At 37.7% G+C, this 17,964-nt stretch overlaps 1 protein-coding gene across 1 annotated transcript; it reads right to left on the bottom strand.

The window, feature by feature from the left end:
* Nucleotides 1-9,879: 9,879 nt before the first annotated feature.
* On the bottom strand, nt 9,880-12,645 carry LOC116255249 (WRKY transcription factor 55). Its single transcript, XM_031631023.2, has 3 exons — nt 12,267-12,645; nt 12,033-12,164; nt 9,880-10,311 (listed from the first exon to the last, which is right to left on the bottom strand). The coding sequence occupies exons 1-3, from the start codon at nt 12,641-12,643 to the stop codon at nt 9,957-9,959; spliced, it is 864 nt and encodes a 287-aa protein (XP_031486883.1). The 5' UTR covers nt 12,644-12,645; the 3' UTR covers nt 9,880-9,956.
* Between the last annotated feature and the right edge of the window lie 5,319 nt (nt 12,646-17,964).

Consider the following 17,964-nt stretch of genomic DNA (forward strand, 5'->3'; position numbering starts at 1 on the left):
TCTGTGTGTGCGTGTGTGTTTGATTATAAAATCATAGGTTATAAAATCATAGGTATAAAAGCAGTGCCAATTTTAAAAACTAAGGTTACGTTTGATTGCCCCGAACCTTAGATCCAAGGCAGATTTTATATCCTCAGATTTGAGACATGAGGTTTTAAAATCATAGGTTTTCCATATGAGATATGAGGTTTTAAAGACTTAGGTTTTCAAAGCCCTTGTTTGATACATTCCCTCAGCCTTCTTTCTCTCTCCTCCCCTCTCTATCTTCATTGGTGGATCTGAAATTCACACTTGAAGTCAGAACCCACCACCTCCAACCCCTCCCATTTGAGATTTCAGCATTCTCATGAACCCGAAATCTGCAGTTCTTAAATCTAAAGTTTAATTAGCCTCATATGATCTGAAATTCACACTTGAAGTCAGAACCCACCACCTCCAACCCCTCCCATTTGAGATTTCAGCATTCTCATGAACCCGAAATCTGCAGTTCTTAAATCTAAAGTTTAATTAACCTCATATTTACTCGGTATATCTGACATTTGATATGAGATCCAAGGCTATCAAACTCAACCTAAGTTCATTTCATAATTTTTCACAAAGAATGAAAAGAGAGCATTAGAGACTACATTTTGGGAAACAGAAAAATCAGATAAAGTAAGTTCTCGAATTTGTGGAATCTAAACCTACCATTTTCAGGATTTAGGTATGTTTTTAGGTGCGATCTTTATTGGAACTGCAACTTCTTTGAAAGCCACGGTAGATGGTTATTAAAAAGCAACGCTCTAGCTGTATTTTATCATTTATCTCCCGGACTTGTCTGGAGTAATTGTGAACATAACAAAATTAAGTGTAACTTGATAAGTTTGTGTATTCTGGGATAACATTTTGATATAAACTGCACTCAAATTGTTTGGATTTAACCGGTTGCAAGCCCAAACAGGAGCAGAACCAGTCAACAAAGAATGTAGGTGAGTTTGACTCCTGCTTACTATATACATTTTCACATCTGATCCAAATTCAAATATAAACACTTCATATGTATATTCCATCGTCTGGCTTGTGTTCTTCATGTAGCACTACGATTGAATAACTATAGGAAATTAAAGTCATGCTTTCATTCCACATATTATGAGAAACGTAGGAGACATCCGCCTCTGACCATCCAATTAATGTGAATAACTCATCATCCTCTCTTTGAAACATGGGAAGCTTCCAGATCTATCCGTGATTCAAACAATTTTGTCTTCTCCATATTACCATATCTCTAAAGTCAATAATGTTTCCTCCATATTACCATATCTCTAAAGTCAATAAATTTTATGAGGAACCACTGAACTCAATCACCAGCTCCCAAAACTCTTTAGTTTTCTGTTGAGGTTTATCTCGTGTGTGTGTGTGTGTGCCTGTGTATATATGTGTGTGTGTGTGTGTGTTTGTGTGAAATTGGCAGGTATGTGGCCTTTTGATGCATGAACTATAAGAATCATTTTGAGCTGATGTTGTCACATGATTAGAATTTAAAAATTTATGCTGAAAACAGTCACTAAATTGGCATTACCAATGGTTGATGCTGTAAGAATGGCTCATACAATCACTTTGGTGATATTTTATGGTATTATTAGCGACAAATTTTTAAATTTTAATCATTCGGCAACTATAATGACATGGCAGAATTGACTTTTCCAATCCATATATAAAATCATATAAACTTCACATAAAGTTTGTATAAACTATATTTCATGCTTTACATTTGTAAAATTCATAATTTAATTCATATAAATCTATGGCAGGTAACCAGTTGATTTAAAATTCATGAAATGTTCATGCAAATTTTGTTTTTAGTTCTTGTAAAGGTCGTGCAAAGTAGAAGCAATATTTACGCATATATCATAAAGCCTATTCGCACTTTTGCTTCATGACATTAGTTAAAAAAAAAAAGGGCCCATGGGAATAGATTTGCAAAGTTGATCAAGGATTAAGGAGATGGTGAACGGCTTTGTTCGAGTTTAATTATAATACCTTTAGATTGTGAAATCATAGCCACAAATATCGTTAACACATTTTGAACTGAGAGTTGTTTTTATTATTTTTCGGCAAATCTGAAAACCTCAAAAAATTAAATCTCAAGACAAATTCAGCAATTTTAAGAGAAAAAATAAAATCTTAAAAGTTAGGACAGGTAAAATAAATGAAAACTAAAACACAAAAAATAACCAGGTAAAATGAGTAAAGTGATGCTGTCGTAATGATAGAAAAGACGATAAATAATTTAACTTAATTCATAAACTTTAACAAAAAAAAAAACACAATAAAAATGTGAAAGAAATGCAAAAAAAAAAACGTTTTGAAGTTTTTTTTTAAATGCTGGAAACACATGTTTTCATGTTTTGTCTTTTTTTTTTTTTTAACATTTCATCATGTCTTTTCCGAAAAGGCAGGCTAGGCTGTCTATCACCATAATATGAATCCAAATAAGATATATCCCTATTTGTAGAACAAGTGCGAAACCTGAGCCTGGGCAGCTAATGTCGGAGCCAGAAATTTCTGGTTGAGGAGCATTTTAAGTTTAAATTATATATATATATATATATATATACACACTGAAAGTTAATGAAGTTTTCATATTTAAATTAAGTTAATTTTGTGGGCTGGTGTGGGTACTTGCCCACATCAGCTACAATTTGGCTCCTGCATGTGGTTAGCAATAATTGGTCCCATTTGTAAGAAAAGCTGAGCCAAACTTGCAGAATTTAAGATATAGATGACACTATACTTTATTTGAATTAGATATTTGACCAAAACGTTCTACAGAAATCGGATATGAAAAATACTTTGATACACAATTAAGAAATCACATTGAATTTGAATTTAAGAAATGACAAATGATCAGATTCACATATACATAAATATCCTGTGAGATTCATATTCAATTTACTCTTGAATATTTATGCTATATTCAATGCTGTTATATTTTGCACACAGGTCAGATTCAATTCAAAATTCAAATTTGGATATGAATGTGAAAAATGGGATCGGATTGTGAAATCAGATTTCATATATGAATTTAGATACGACTTTTTTTTTCATTTTTATTCGACATCCTTAAGTCAAGATGAGCTCAACAAGCAAATTACTTTGCATTGTACTTTAGTTTCTCAAGGGCAAAATTATCATTTATAAAAATTCTTTTGCATTTTTATGATTTGTTTCTTATAGTGGGTGCTTTTGTCCCATTAAATGTGTTCAATTCCATCGACAATCAGATTGAATCTGACTTGATCCGTATGTATTTTCCAAGTTTGAATAAGAAGTCGGCCTTGACACACACTTAAAAGGGTTGTGAATTAGTAAAATTGCTTGAATGACAGATCAAGGCAAAATCTTTTGAAGATTTCTCAAGGTCGCCAATTTATATAAAATTATTGTTGGGTCCTTTCACATAGTGGCGGAGAAAAAAAATTGTAGCTGAGCGGGGCATTAATACAAGAAAATTTGGATTTAATGGTGAAAAAATAGATAGTTAATATATAAACAAGCTACATTATGTGGGCTTCTATGGGCTATTGCCCACACAAAACCAAACCTATCGGCGCCACAGCTTGCACGATGCTTCATGGTGTTATGATATGCCTTGATTTTTTACGCATGATTGAGAGCTAAGGTAAGTAAAAGTTTCAAGGCCTAGATGCTGCCTTTCATGGGTTCAGCATCAAAGGGGGTTTAGTACCTTTTATATTTCCTTTCACACACACATACATATTTTTTTTTCGAAGTCTAAGATAGGTTGGTGCAAAATATATATTAAGTTTATCATTTGTTTTGTTTAAATAGCGTTTTTGTTGTAAGCAAAAACGAATGGCTCTCATAGCATCAACATTTTGCTAATATAAAAAATCAACATTTTTCATAAAAACAACTTGAAATTTCAAAGCATGTCTACATCGAAATAGTTTCTACAAATATATTAGGATGTTTATATTTTATTTAGGTCTGGTTTTTATCCCTAACTTAAGTGTTTGAATTCTAGCAATTCATATATATATATATATATATATAATGTCTCCTCTACGTCATAGTCTCATCATACTTGACACATGTGTGCGTGCACACACACACATACATACATACATACATGTGATCTCTACATTTTGTCGTGGCCTCATGAAGCTTGGCCATCTGATGTTCTTGATATCGAGTGACCTTTGAAACAATAAAAAAAAAAAGGCCTTGAAGAATCTTAGAATGCGATAGTGTTTACCTCACAAGTAGAGAGGCTGTTGGCAGATAATTGAAAGAAGCCTTGTAGTAGTGACATTAGAAATTTCAAGCTAAGTGGCACACTAACGCTTTGTTTGGATGGAGGGAAAGGGAAGGAAAAGGGGGGTGAAAAGGAAAGGAAAGGGAGAGAAAGGGAATGAGAGATGATTATAAAGCTTGTTTGGATTCAAATTAAAGAATTGCTAAAATCATGTTTATTTGGACTACATAAAGAAAAAGAAATGATAGAATTTGTATTAATTTATAATAATACCCCAAACATTCAACTCTAGAGGTGTACATGAAACACAATGAACAACGGCAATGCGCACTGTCCAATGGCAGAGATGGTGACAACGACGATGATCGATATGGTTTGAATGAGGAAGATTACCATCCAAGTCTCAAGCAATGGCAAGAAGGGAGAGAAACACAAACCTGGCGCCCATTGGAGTCTTGACCAGTAGTGGGGAGGGAGAGAAAGAGTCACTCAAGTCAAGGGTATACACAGTAGAAAATGATATTTTCATTTCCTTCACAATCCCTCTAATTTTGGAGGGATTGGTTTTACATTAGAGCATCATTTCCATTCCCTTATTTTCCTTTTCCTTCCTTTGTAACCAAACAAAATTTTTACTTTTCTTTCATTTCCCTTCTTTTTAGTTAATCAACCAAATAAAATATTGATTGTTTAATCTTTCCCTTTACTTTTTCTCTTTCCTTCCATCCAAAGAGGGCGTAAGGCAATGGTGGATCCAATTTTTTTTTTAGTTGAGGAGCACTAATTCATCTTATTATTACAATGGGTGAGGTGCATGTTGTTGGGCTACAGGGCAGCGGCCTAGGTTTGGCCGAGGTGCTGCCTATAACTAGGCCTTAGTCAAACATTATCATAGTAAAACTTTTATAGTGGTTTACTCAAGTTGGGGTGAGCAGTTGTTCACACCAATCCCAAGGCCAAGGTGGCTATGCTGCGGCACTAAGGTCCAGGGGTGCCAGCTTATATAGCTGAATCAATCTTCATGTCAATTTGTCAGACCCGTATGGACAGCTGCCCACACTGCTCTACATGTAACTCCAGCACCGGCCCTTGTATCATTCCAATGAAGGGCCAGACCAACCCATTTGTATTTGGTGGAAACAAAGGACACAAAATTACAACAGAAGAAGATGAAGAAGAAGAAGAACAGAAAAGCAGCAGCAGCAGCATTTGTATTTAGTGGAAACAAAAGCCACAGAATTGCAACTGAAGAAGAAGAAGAAAAGCATCAGCATTTGTATTTGGTGGAAACAAACACCACAAAATTGCAACTGACTAAGAAGAAGAAGCAGAAGAAGAAAAAGAAGAGAAGAAAAATTTTCAGCCTAATTTGGAGTTTTAGTTTGTCCATGTGGAACCAGAGACTGCAATGTGAACATAGAAGAACTCATGGAAGAATGTGAAGAAATAGTTTCATTCTCAAAATGCCGGAAGCAATGAAGGGGATGCAAGTGCAAGCAAATGAAAAAAAATGTCCATGTCCTGACCAATTTTGCCGCCGCCGAAATCTCAGGCGTATCCTTTTTCTGCATGGACAAGTGTGAACCTGACAACCTTAGCCGGTTCAGATCGGTCTAATATTTATTTAATATTATTTTTAGTTTATTAATAATATATATTTATTATTAAAAATATTTTTTTAACCAAATCAGGCTGATGACTCGTTATTGGACAGGGCTCAAACTTTGAGGACGACCCCAGCTCAACTCTTAACGGGCTGGTTCAGCCCGACGCCTAAAAGGAGAGAAAGAATGATAAAAACGCGTAAGCCAAACCCTTTAATTTTTTTTTGCTAAAAAATTAAATAAAAACAACCGGTGAAAAGCCAGTATCCACGCTGGCTAGCTGTTGATCTTTGTTGGACTACGTAGATCACGTTTTTATGTATGGTTAAAGCATTTGAGAAAGAAAACAACCTAACATTGATTTTTTTTTTGTGGAAAGAGTTACTTAGCTCTCAATCTGTTCCCGTTATGAACATGCGAGTCACATTAACAAGCTCCCTTAAAATCAAATTTTAAGTGGCAGCATCTGGGTCTTCAAAGATCTTACCTGGAAACTTGAGTACCCGTCAATAAGCCGGGGCATCAAGCCAACCCGACCGATAAGTGATAACGAGTTGGGCTCGATAAAATAATACAAAAGTATAATATAATATATATATATATATATATACACATATTTATATATTAATAAAAAATATTAGAAAAAAAAAGATCATTATCAGACTCGATCTTGGTTTATCAAACCCACCCAGGCCAACCCAAGTCACGTTTTCCCGGTCCGAATTGGACTGGGTACCCGACAGCAGCCTGACCCGGTCCGGTGCCCAGGTTTATCGATCAAGTCCCTCAACAACTTCTCAGATTTGGTTCCACTCAGGCCGACACAAAACATATATAAAAATATATATGTAATTTATTTTTATTATATATATATATTTCATAAATATATGTTTATGTATTAAATTTTAAACATTTTTATTAAAATCAGTTCAAAGCTGGGGCACGAGCATGACCCCCTGGCCAGCCCAGCCCAATGCTCGCTCGGCTGTAGTTCTGGTCACCTTACTGGGGTCTAGCTCTATGGAAGAGGTGCTGACTTCTGGAGGATTCTTATCTTACTAGGAGGTTTGGTTGACTCATGGAGAATTCTTTATCTTGCAGGAAGGAAGTCTACGATCAAAGCTAAGATGGCTGTATGCACTATTTTCATTTTCAGCGTAATTATAAATGACCAAAATACCCCTGACCTGTCAGGGGAATAACTGACCCGCTGTTATATAAAAATACAAGATGGAAACGTAAGATTTTCAAAATGTCAATTTCTTTTTTCCGAAATGGTTAAAATGTCAAACCATTTCTCTTTGGTACATATACATGCGTTGCGTGTATTAGGATGATGCCTGCTAATATGGTGGTGCATGGAACTCGGTCTAATATAATATTTTTCATTTTTTTTAATAGGGATTTCACGTGTTTCTACACCATTTTCTGCACGCTGATGAGACAAAGATTTTGTGCATCTGCATTTTTTTCCATTCCAAATTGGTTGGAATATAGTCAATTATGTGTTAATTTTGACTTTGGTAAATATGGCTTACATACTTTATAGTAATAAAAGGATGTCAAGGGATCGGATTTGAAATCCGAGTTTACCGGAACCGGATATTTACATATCCATGAGATTTGAATGCGAATTAAAAGAATGTCTGATACCATATTCAAGCCTGAATTTAAATTCAAAACCGGAGTCCAATCCAAATCCAACTTTAGCTGGATTTGAACCGAACTTTCAAATATGCAACTCAATCTAAACCGCGTCATGATATATTACAATGTAGTTAGGGTCCCACCTTTTATTCCAAATAATGAACTGAAAGGCTATACAAAATAATAAAATGGATCATACCCTGCGAACCGCATCAAAATATCTTAAAAACCAACTTTCAAAAGGTGTGAATATTGAACTAAATCTATATTTTAATCAAACACCCTCATACTGTTTTTAATTTTTTAAGTTTTTTAAAACAATACAAAGTAACTTAAATTTCTTTGAAAATAAAGAAAATATGATACATGTCGTCTGATACTGTCCGACACTGAGTACCAACATTGATCATACCACTGCTTCAGGCTCTAGACCACCCAAGATATTTAGAAAATCAAAATTTTACCCGTAAATTTTACAAATTTTAGTTTAACATATATACAATTTTAAAAATTCATATTGTGGCCTTTATTAAAATTTTGAAGCTATAGTTTGACTCCTGCAATAAATAATTTCTAGCTCCGCCCTCCGCCGTTGTTTGGGGATCTAGTTGTTGACCAGATGGGACAATACCCTAAAAAATAAAGTGAAAGCAAAAAAATAGTTACAGTAATTTATACCAAACCATAGAATATGAGGATGTAAAAGAGGAACCAGACCCAGTTTTACCAAGTCCAGCCCACTTGGATTTATCTAATTGGATTGATACTCAGACTTGGATCCAAGTTTTTGAGACCAAATTGGATCCCATCAAGGAGAACCCGAGACTTGCCTCTGTCCTTGGCTAATTTCTTTATTGAGTCTCAAATAAACAGCATAGGTTGCAACTCGAAAAGTGTCCAGAGGCTTCACGATAATTGAACATCGAATGTTTTGCTTAACAAGCTCCTAGCTCGACCAGCTATGCAAAATCCTTTGGGACTGAAGGCATGATATATGTTGGATTTCAGCAATGGGTAAAACCATCTCGAAACCAGCCTGCAATGGTGCTCCAAGTAGCGGTGAACAACGAGTCGAGCTACTCAAGCTTGACTTGTAGTTCAGCTTGTGAACGAATTCGAGTTGAATAATTTGCTTAACGAGTCGAGCTCGAGTTCATGAGTCGACTCATCCAAATAATCGAGTTGAGTTCGAGTTCAACACGTAATTACCAAGTCGAGTTCGAGCCTTAATCGAGCCTTAATCAAGTCGATATATTCAAATGAGTTTACGAGTTTGTCGAGCCTTAATCGCGTTGAGCTCGAGCTCAACACATAACAATGAATATTAATTCTATTCAAACGAGTTTGTCAAGTGTTAATCGAGCTCGAGCTCAACACGTAACCATGAATATCAATTCTATTAAAACGAGTTTGTCTAGCCTTAATTGAGTCGAGCTCGAGCTGAAAACTCGTAAGTGCCAGGTCAAGCTGGAGCTGCTTCCGTCGAGCTACTTTTTGAGCTTGAACCGAGTAGAGCTCGAGGTTTCATTAGTCGAGTCGAGTTCGAGCTGACTGAACTCACGCTAGACTTGGCTCGTGTTCACCCCTAGCTCCAACGAAGGCTTTTGACTTCTTTTGCCCTTTCAGTAAGGCAAATACTAAGAAGTTTAAAGATTACTTGAAGCTAAATAAGGTCTGTGTTTTAAACGTTAAATAAGTTTCGTACTTCATAAACAACTCTATACTAAATGGAAGGGCCAATAGGCTCCAGTGGTGCAAATGATAAGTACTAACTTGAAAAACGGCTTAAAATGGGCACCTTTTTTGCAATATAGTCCTCAAACTAGGGCCAATTTTAAAATATTACGTTTGGATAATGTAAGTGGGTTGAGGGGCTGTTTGGCTTTAGGAACACCATCTAGGTTTTTCATAAATATACTCCAAAACGGGGATGGATTGTGGAAACACTTGTTCCATCAATCTGTCTCTAGTGTCTCATCAATTTGTCCCTATTTTGTGTTTCTAATGTCAAACAGCCCCTAACTTCTTTAAATTGGATGACTTGGAAGAAACCATTTGAGTATAACTCCACATTATCCTATCTATTTTTCACATTCTTTTATTTCTTACCTGTATGCATCTTACATCTTTTTTTTAAAAAAAAAAAAGGTCCGGCAATAAAATCGCATTGTTCTTGAATATTATTGGTGTGAGAACATTGCAGAGGTTCACTAGACGGTAATGAACGAACCCTAATTCGACGAATTAGTCCTTAATTTGAAGACATGTCTACTTACAAACAATTACATCCACCAAACACGGTGATTAAAATCCTAATTCTAAATAAATTTGAGACCCCAAAAAACAGGAACGAAAACTTAAATTTATGAACGGACAATCAAGAAGTCAACCATTAGGTCAAGACCCATTGTTGGACGAATATGGCCTTCATCGGGTAACACGTTTCCCTACCTCTCCCCTTTGGGTGAGAAGAATGAGTCCATGCTGTTGCTGCTGCTGCTGCCTGAATTGAATATGGCGTCTGCATACTCCAGCAGCTGCTGCTCCATGGTCTTCACAGGCGCTTCCCTCACCGGAAAGAGTGGTCCGGTGCCGGCGAACCCTCCGGCGGGCAAGGGCTCAAGCATCTCCTGCTCGGCAGCGGCGACCGGGTTGGCGGCCACGGGCAGCGGCCCCGTAGTGTGGCACGTGTGGTGGCCGCAGTAGGTGATCTCATACGTGCGAGGATCGTCGTCCGTCCGTTGCACCTGCTTCTTCGCATCGCAGCCGTAGAACGTCTTGTTGGTGCACCGGTAGTAGCTCCTGGTGGAAGGGAAGCAACCAGGCAAGGGCAACGAATTTTCAAAAAGTCTGAAAATTTGAACGGTCAAAATTTGAAAGCGTTGACTAACAGTTCTAAATCGGAGGATGGATCGTGGCAACAGGATTTTGACTGGTAAATTTGGGCAGTTTTAGATCCGTTGACTGCTCCTTTGATAAAACTGGATTGGATCTTTTAGTTTGGATCTATGTTCTGAATACTCTTGAGAATAAGAGATATTTTGAAGAGACCGTAGTCCATCTAAATGTACTTTAGGGGTTGTACCCATCTATTAAGTGGAAGATCAAGTTTAAGATGCTCCAACTAAAGGAGGTCAAGAGTTCAATACTTGGGGTTTGTCTTTTTGGCAAGAATTGATTGAGTTCAACATCAGTCTCGAAAGAAATGGTTTGGAAATCTTGGTTCATATGTTTTTCAGGTTTTGGATCTACATCTGGGCTTTGGATGAAGAAACTGATACTAATTTATCGGATCTAAATTAGTTTATATGGTTAAGATGAAACTCTTAAGCTAATTGGCTCGCTTTTCCCTTTCTAGGTCCAGTTTTGGCTCGAGTAGCTGAACTTGTTGGACCATTTGGATTATTATAGAAGTGGTAATGGCTGATCATTTTGGACACATTTGGTCAGTTGCGCTCTTTCTGCTCGGAAGATAGCCGCCGGTTTTAGGTAACAAATATTGACTTCTTCTGACATCACAACCTTGTCCCGTTCTGAGGGCGGCTGTATTTGCGGAACTACCGGAACCGGAACGCCCCCGTTCCGGGGCCTCAAGAGAGGCCATCTTAAAGTGAAATGGAACTGGCGAACGGAGTTGTCCGTGCGTTCCACATTTCTCAGATTCACTGTTGCAAACATGACAACGATGGAGGAACACAGGTCAAGAGAGACGAAAGGTCGATGCGGGCTGTACTTCAATTCATTCAGAGAATGATGCCAAACGGGTCTAATGGACTTGATCATAATAGTGGATCCAAAATTTGAGTAGGAGCAACGGCTGGGAATTATGAGTCTATGTATAACAAATTGGATTGACGCAGCCCCCAAATTGCATTCTAACAAACCTGGTTTAGATGAAAAGATGAAAAATCCAGAAGTGAATCCAAGAAAGGAGATTCATCCAATTATATCAGTATCTCATTTGAGATCCATGATCTATACCCAAAATGAGATCTGATCCCTTTTTTTACTTATGTGCCTCTTGGGTTATGTGCCTCTTGGGTCTAAGGTTAGGTCGGTGTTTGAGATAGAGTCCTGAATGAATGAAGCAAGCACTCTACCTCTAAATACAAGACACATGATTGAGTAGCGACCATGAGAATCAAACTGAAGATGTACCATCAACACGTCCGGAGCCTAGCCGGAGGCGCTAGAGGTGGTGGAACCCTTTTTGAATGGTTGAGAGAAATGGAGAGAAAGGTCATGAACCATCGCTCAATGGTCGGAAAACGCCATGCCACCAGCAATTTCACCGATCTCAGTCCTCTCAATACTGATTCCAGGAAGGATAGGAAGAAAATTGAATGAAGAAGAAGGAAGCCAAGGGGAGCTCCATCGGAGAGAGAGAGACGTCGGCGGTCTGGTTTCTGGTCAATATTGTTCGAATTTGGCGGGAAAAAAAAAAAAAAAACAGCTTCTTCCTGCATGAACGGCCATTTTTCCCGCAACCATGTTTAAACTTTTCAGAGTATAGCGTTTACTACCTTGGATATGTTGACCCCAGTATGTCCTTCTGCCCGTATTTCCTCCATGTATAGCCGTCGTCCGGCATGCTGTCGACGTTCCCGATCGGTGGTGCGGGAACCCTTATCGTCCTCTTCTCGTAAGATCCTCTCCTGCAACATAAAAACACCAATTTAATTTGTAACACTTCTATCACGCAATCGGAATCCACGGTTTCTGTTTCATACTGTTCCCGGAACTAGGAAACCTTTTACCTCTTCTTCAATCCCGGCAAGGTCGGAAAACCAGCGGCGCCGGAGACCGACGGCTCGGCCACGGCGGTCTCGGGGGATTGGCTGCAGCCACCGAGTTGCACCAGGAGGTCGACGCCGTTGCTGTGCACGACGTGGTCCATTGCCCTGGAGGACTCAAGCTGGATCCCGGCGAAGTCCGGCTGCTCCCCATTGACGTCCGGCAGGCGGAGCAAGGCGGTCACCGGGTTCCGTGAGTTAAGGCAGTTCATGGCCCTCGTGAAGGCCTCGGCGATGGTTTGGCATGACTTGTAGAACTCGTCTGGTTGGGTCGGGGGACTGTTCTCGAACTCTCTGGCGAGGAAGCAGCCATGAAGAGCGAAGTAGAGGTAGTCCTCCATTATCGCCGGCCGGTTGGGTCTGGTATGGCTCGGTCGGAGCTCAGGTGGAGGGGTTGTATATAAAGGGAGGAGAAAAGGAACGTTGGTAGAAAAAAATGGCTCCTGCTTCTACACGTTAGGTCTTGGGGGTGTTTGAATGGAAGACTTGGTCTCAGTCCTCGTGAACTTTCCTCTCTCTATTCTTTCTCCAATTTTCTGTTATTTTATTTTGGTCTTTACAGAGAAAACCTGTTCTTCTTCTTCTTCTTCTTCTACGAGTGGAAGATGGTGACTGGTCAACATGTCGACGGAAGACTCCAAATAGATGGTCTCTAGAGACGAGTCAGGTGGATCTTCTGTCGAGCCCATGTATGACTAGGTCCAAGACTAGGTTCAAATTGGTACCACTGCCTAGCCCGCCTGGGCCACGGGAAGTATAGTATCAAAACGATTGAATTTGGATCTGGACGTAGTTCCTACTAGATTTGGTTAATTGGGTATTGCTTTGTTTAATCGGATTGAGATACAGTTGTACACAGTGTACGCATATACAAAATCAAATTTGCTGCAGATAATAAACTTGTCACGACCCGACCCGACCCGACCCACTCTCTGGTTATGGCAGATCCCAACCAGCATTCCATCTCATCCTCCCCTCCCCTTCGAAGCAGATTTGGTTTATTTCTTTTAAAAAAAGGTAAAAACCTGGACAACCCATCACTTAACGATCTCATTTACAAGTGTTCTAGTATCCTTCATAATTTTATTCACTCCCTTCAACACATGCATGGAACCTTATACCTCTGATACCAAATCTCACGACCCGACCCACTCTCACAGAGGACTTGGACTTTCAACCTAGAGGATCCCAACTTGCCCCCTCCACCCAGCAATTTTGATTCCTTCCCTAAAAAGGGCAAGAAACTAGGACAATCCACCACCTAACAACTTCATTTGTAAGTCCTCTAACATCTTGTGAAGACTGAGCTTTCAAAGTGTTACAAAACTGACTGTGTTTGGATCTGGATATGGTTAACACTAGATTTGATTAACTGGGGTATTTTTTTATTTTTCATTAGAATTGGATTCGGATTCAGATTCAGACGTTGTTCAAGCTATGTACAAAACCAAAAGTTTGGATCCTTACGTGTATGGAGCTGTAGATCTGGTGAGAAAATATTGTACAAATTGAATAGTGAATGGAATGGGGATCTTTCCTGTTGAATGAGTTAATTTGGATTCTTGACTGTGGATCTTGCGTCAAATTGGCTGGAGTCCAGGCTTTGAAGAAAGGACCGGGTCGGCTTTGGCCCATGGAGCATTTAAATTGGATCCGATGAGTCCCGTTAGTAAATGCTCGGAAACGGATCTCATTTAAAATCCGAAAGTTTTCAAGTTTGAAAAAGTGAAGTACATTTACCTCTGGCTGTAACGATGTTTGACTTTTAGTCTCAGGCCACGGTTTTACTTATGGAAGATTCCGTCGGATCTGAATTTGGATTTGACTGCTAATACTTTTCAAGAAATTAGGATCTGAACCAATTACAGGTGGGTGGGTCCGACCCATTGACGCCCTGTAACTCTTTTTTGTGGATCCCATGCAAAGCGTCTATGAGCTCGCCAACGTTTGGACTCGCCTGTTTGGAATTCAACAGGTGGAGGAAGTTTCCTACTGAAGTGATTCGGGTATTAGGTTTGGATCCAGTTCCAGACAAAGCTCCATTAAGATAACGAATATAAGCTTATTGGACCAACTTACCCCATGCAGATATTGGTCGGAGTAGGCCATTATATCCAAATTCTGAATATATACATATAATATATATATATATATATATATTCCTTCGATTGCCTTGAGGTCCATTCAATCACAGCAATTGTATAAGGCAGGTGTACGTTGCCTGATGCAGTGCAATGGCCAAGGGAATTGAGTAAATATAGAGGAGGCAAAAGCCAGACCTTTTAAATTTGTGTTAAAAAATATTTTAAACAAAATATGTTTATAAACACTAATTTAATATAAATCATGTTTTACTTCAAGTTATTTTTGTAAAAAAAGATTGAAAATTTTACTATGAAAATTTTGATGTTATAAGAGTCATTTATTCTTTTATTATTAAAAATCATGGCAAAATGTGCATTATGTTGCTGAAAACCATGACCAACCAACTAGTTGCGACTTTTGCAATGGAAATAAAAAATAACCATAGGTAGCAGGCTAATTTAAGTATATATATATATATATATGTGACTCAGATGCACCAAACTTTGTCATCAAACCTTGAGGGATAAAGAGAAAGGGGAGAGACCTTGTCCTTCACTAGTGTGGGGATATTTCCTCCCGTTTATCCAACCAAGTCTCTTTTTAAACATAAGAAAGTTGTGGTTAAAAACAAAAAAAAAGATTCAAAACATAGTGAACCAGTGATTTATAATTCAGCCAAATGCAAAAGAACAGGACCATAGCAAAATTAGCGTTTTACTACTTGAAGATTGCCGGTGTCACCTTCTACTAACATTTTTCTTTTATTTTCCCATTTTAAAGGCAATTTAAAAGAAAATCACCAATTCAACTTCCAATATTAATATCAATTATAGTGGGAGAGCTAAAAAAAAATAAGGCTAAAGGGCAATAAGGGTTACGAAATTTTAGACCTTTTAAAAAATCTTAAACACTTTAAATACAATAAAATAGCTGAGAAGCACTAATATCCAAAAGAAGAAATGGCTGAACACCACTAAAATATAAATAAACAAACTGTGCACGTCCACATGCAGTAACCGATCACAACGGAAAGGGCTTATGGTCTTGGTTTCCTTCAACGAGAGCATCGGATGAGAAGAGAGTTCCACATCTTATATATATATATATATATATATAAGGTCAGCCAGACTTACCATTTGTATGTTTAAGTCACTTTTTCATTTATGAAATATATACTCTTTTTTGCTTGTTAACTAGAGGAATGTAAAATAGAAGACCTACTAATTACCATTTGTATACTCTCTTTTTCATTCATGAAATGTATATTCTTTTTTCCTTGTTAACTAGAGGAGACCCAAGTAGGTCAGCAGAGTCAACGTCAATCAAACTCACGTAGACTTTTGAATGAACGTTGTTAACGTCGGCACTCCCAAACGTAGGAAAATAAATGAATAAATGTGTGTTTGATTACTCCCAATTCGGCATATTGAATTCTTGGATATTGAGATTGAAAGAAACTCTTCCATGTCCTTTACTGCGTGTTTGATTACTCCTATAAGTTGTCCACGATGGCCCTCCTGCGCTCGTCAAACAATGCCTATTCCAACAAACAAACTTCAATTCCTCCATTTATTCTCCAATTTTCTTAAATAAATTACAAGGGTGTGTTTGATTGTTTTATATTTTAGATCCCTAGATTTAATGTGGATGCATCCAAAGATCCCCATTAAAATCTATAGTTCTTACATTTTACATTGAAAATATCTGAAAAGGGTTTGTTATGATTTTCAATCCTTAAAAAAGTTGGTAAACAATCAACCTTAAAGAAAAAGTTTGTAAACAATCAAACGCATCCTTAAAGTCGCACCAACAAAAGTTACTTTATCCAAGGCCAAGTTAGTGAAGCCTATAATCTCGTTAATGAATGTTTCAAAGGGCATAGCACACCTTGTTAGGTTAGGAGTCTGTTAATAGCAGGTCTCTAGTTTGATTTTCGTGGGCATCATGCTGTTGCGTCTTAAGATGGTGCGGTGCAACATTCAAATTGAGGGTTAAGATCTTGAACGATGGGCATTATGCTCTTGCGTCGAAAGCCGAAATCCATGCCTCACGTGGTCATCCATGGTTGCGTAGTATCGTCAACTAGTAGATCACTGCATGATTACCAGCAACCGGCTGCCGATAAAATGAATATATCAATATCAGCTTGACTTATGACAATATTATTTTCTTTTGAGTTGAAGGAGGTCAAAAGTTTAACATTAGACTTCATGTGTCCATTTGATTGCTTTCATTTATTTTTCATTTACGAAATATATACAGACTTTTCCTTGTTAAGAGGAATGTGAAATAGAAGAGCCAAGTAGGTCAGCTTACGTAGACCTTCGGATGCATGTGGTTGACGTCGCCACTTGCAAACACGGGGAATGAAATGAATAAATTTGTTTGATGCTTTGGGTGCATATTGAATGCTTGGAGGTTGAGATTGAAAGAAACTCTTCCACGTCTTTTACTGGGCGTTTGATTGACCCGACTAATTGTCCCCGATGACCCCCTGCCCTTGTCAAACAAATGCCTATTCAACATAAAATCTTTAAATCTTCTATTTATTCTTCAAATTTCAAAAATGAAATAAATGGTGTTTGTTTGATTGCTTTATATTGTAGATCCATCGAGCTAATGTGGCGTATTTTGTGATGTGTCCAAAGATACCCACTAAGATACATAATTCTTCAAACTAAGGAGTTTTGTCGGACCCAAACCTGAAAACTTCATTTTACTTTTTACATTGAAAACATCCGAAAAAGGCTTGTTTTGGTTTCAATGCCTAAAAGAGATTGTAAACAATCACACATTTCTTTAAACGGGCCTTCTTGTCTTGGAATTTTGTTTCTAGAATCAAAATTCTATGATCAGTTTTCTACCCTAACCTGGAATTGGAATGAAAATCCCAGTTCCAATTTTCCCTTGAATTTGTTAGTGTGGAATTTTTATTCTAGAACTAAATATAACTTGATTTACAAAAATGGAATCAAATTTGTAGAATTCTTCATGTCTTGGGCCCTAAAGAGAGATTAAAAGTTCCAGAACTTTGGAATCATAATTCAACCACTTGGTGGTATCAAAACTAAAATTCTTTGTTTGATAATGCAATTCCCATTTTCAAAAAATGAGAATAATGATTTTAAAATTCTATTGATTCCAAATGAATCAAACACCCCCTTAAAGTCGTGCAACAAAGGTGACTTTCACCTCGATAGGTTTAGTGAAGTTAAAGTGGAAGGACACATCTAGAGTTCAGAGGTTTCCAAGGAACACGTATCAGTCTTGAAAATATAGGGCTACTGAAGGTTAAAATGGTGGGACATCTACAGTTCCAGGAACATATATCAGTCTTGAAAATATACGTTTGAATCTCATATTGAGATATGTGATGTGTTTTTGTGTGTGTGTGTGTGTGTCTCTCTCTCTCTCTCTCTCTCTTATATATATATATATATATATATATATATATATATATATCATTCATAGTCAACCATTCATCTAGTCAAGACTAGATGATCCAACATAATAGATGATTAAAAGAAAAACAAGAAAAAAAAAGGTGATAGGCATTCTCATCATATTACGTTAGTTT

Source organism: Nymphaea colorata, chromosome 5 (assembly GCF_008831285.2).
Source record: "Nymphaea colorata isolate Beijing-Zhang1983 chromosome 5, ASM883128v2, whole genome shotgun sequence".
Classification (NCBI taxonomy): Eukaryota; Viridiplantae; Streptophyta; class Magnoliopsida; order Nymphaeales; family Nymphaeaceae; genus Nymphaea; species Nymphaea colorata.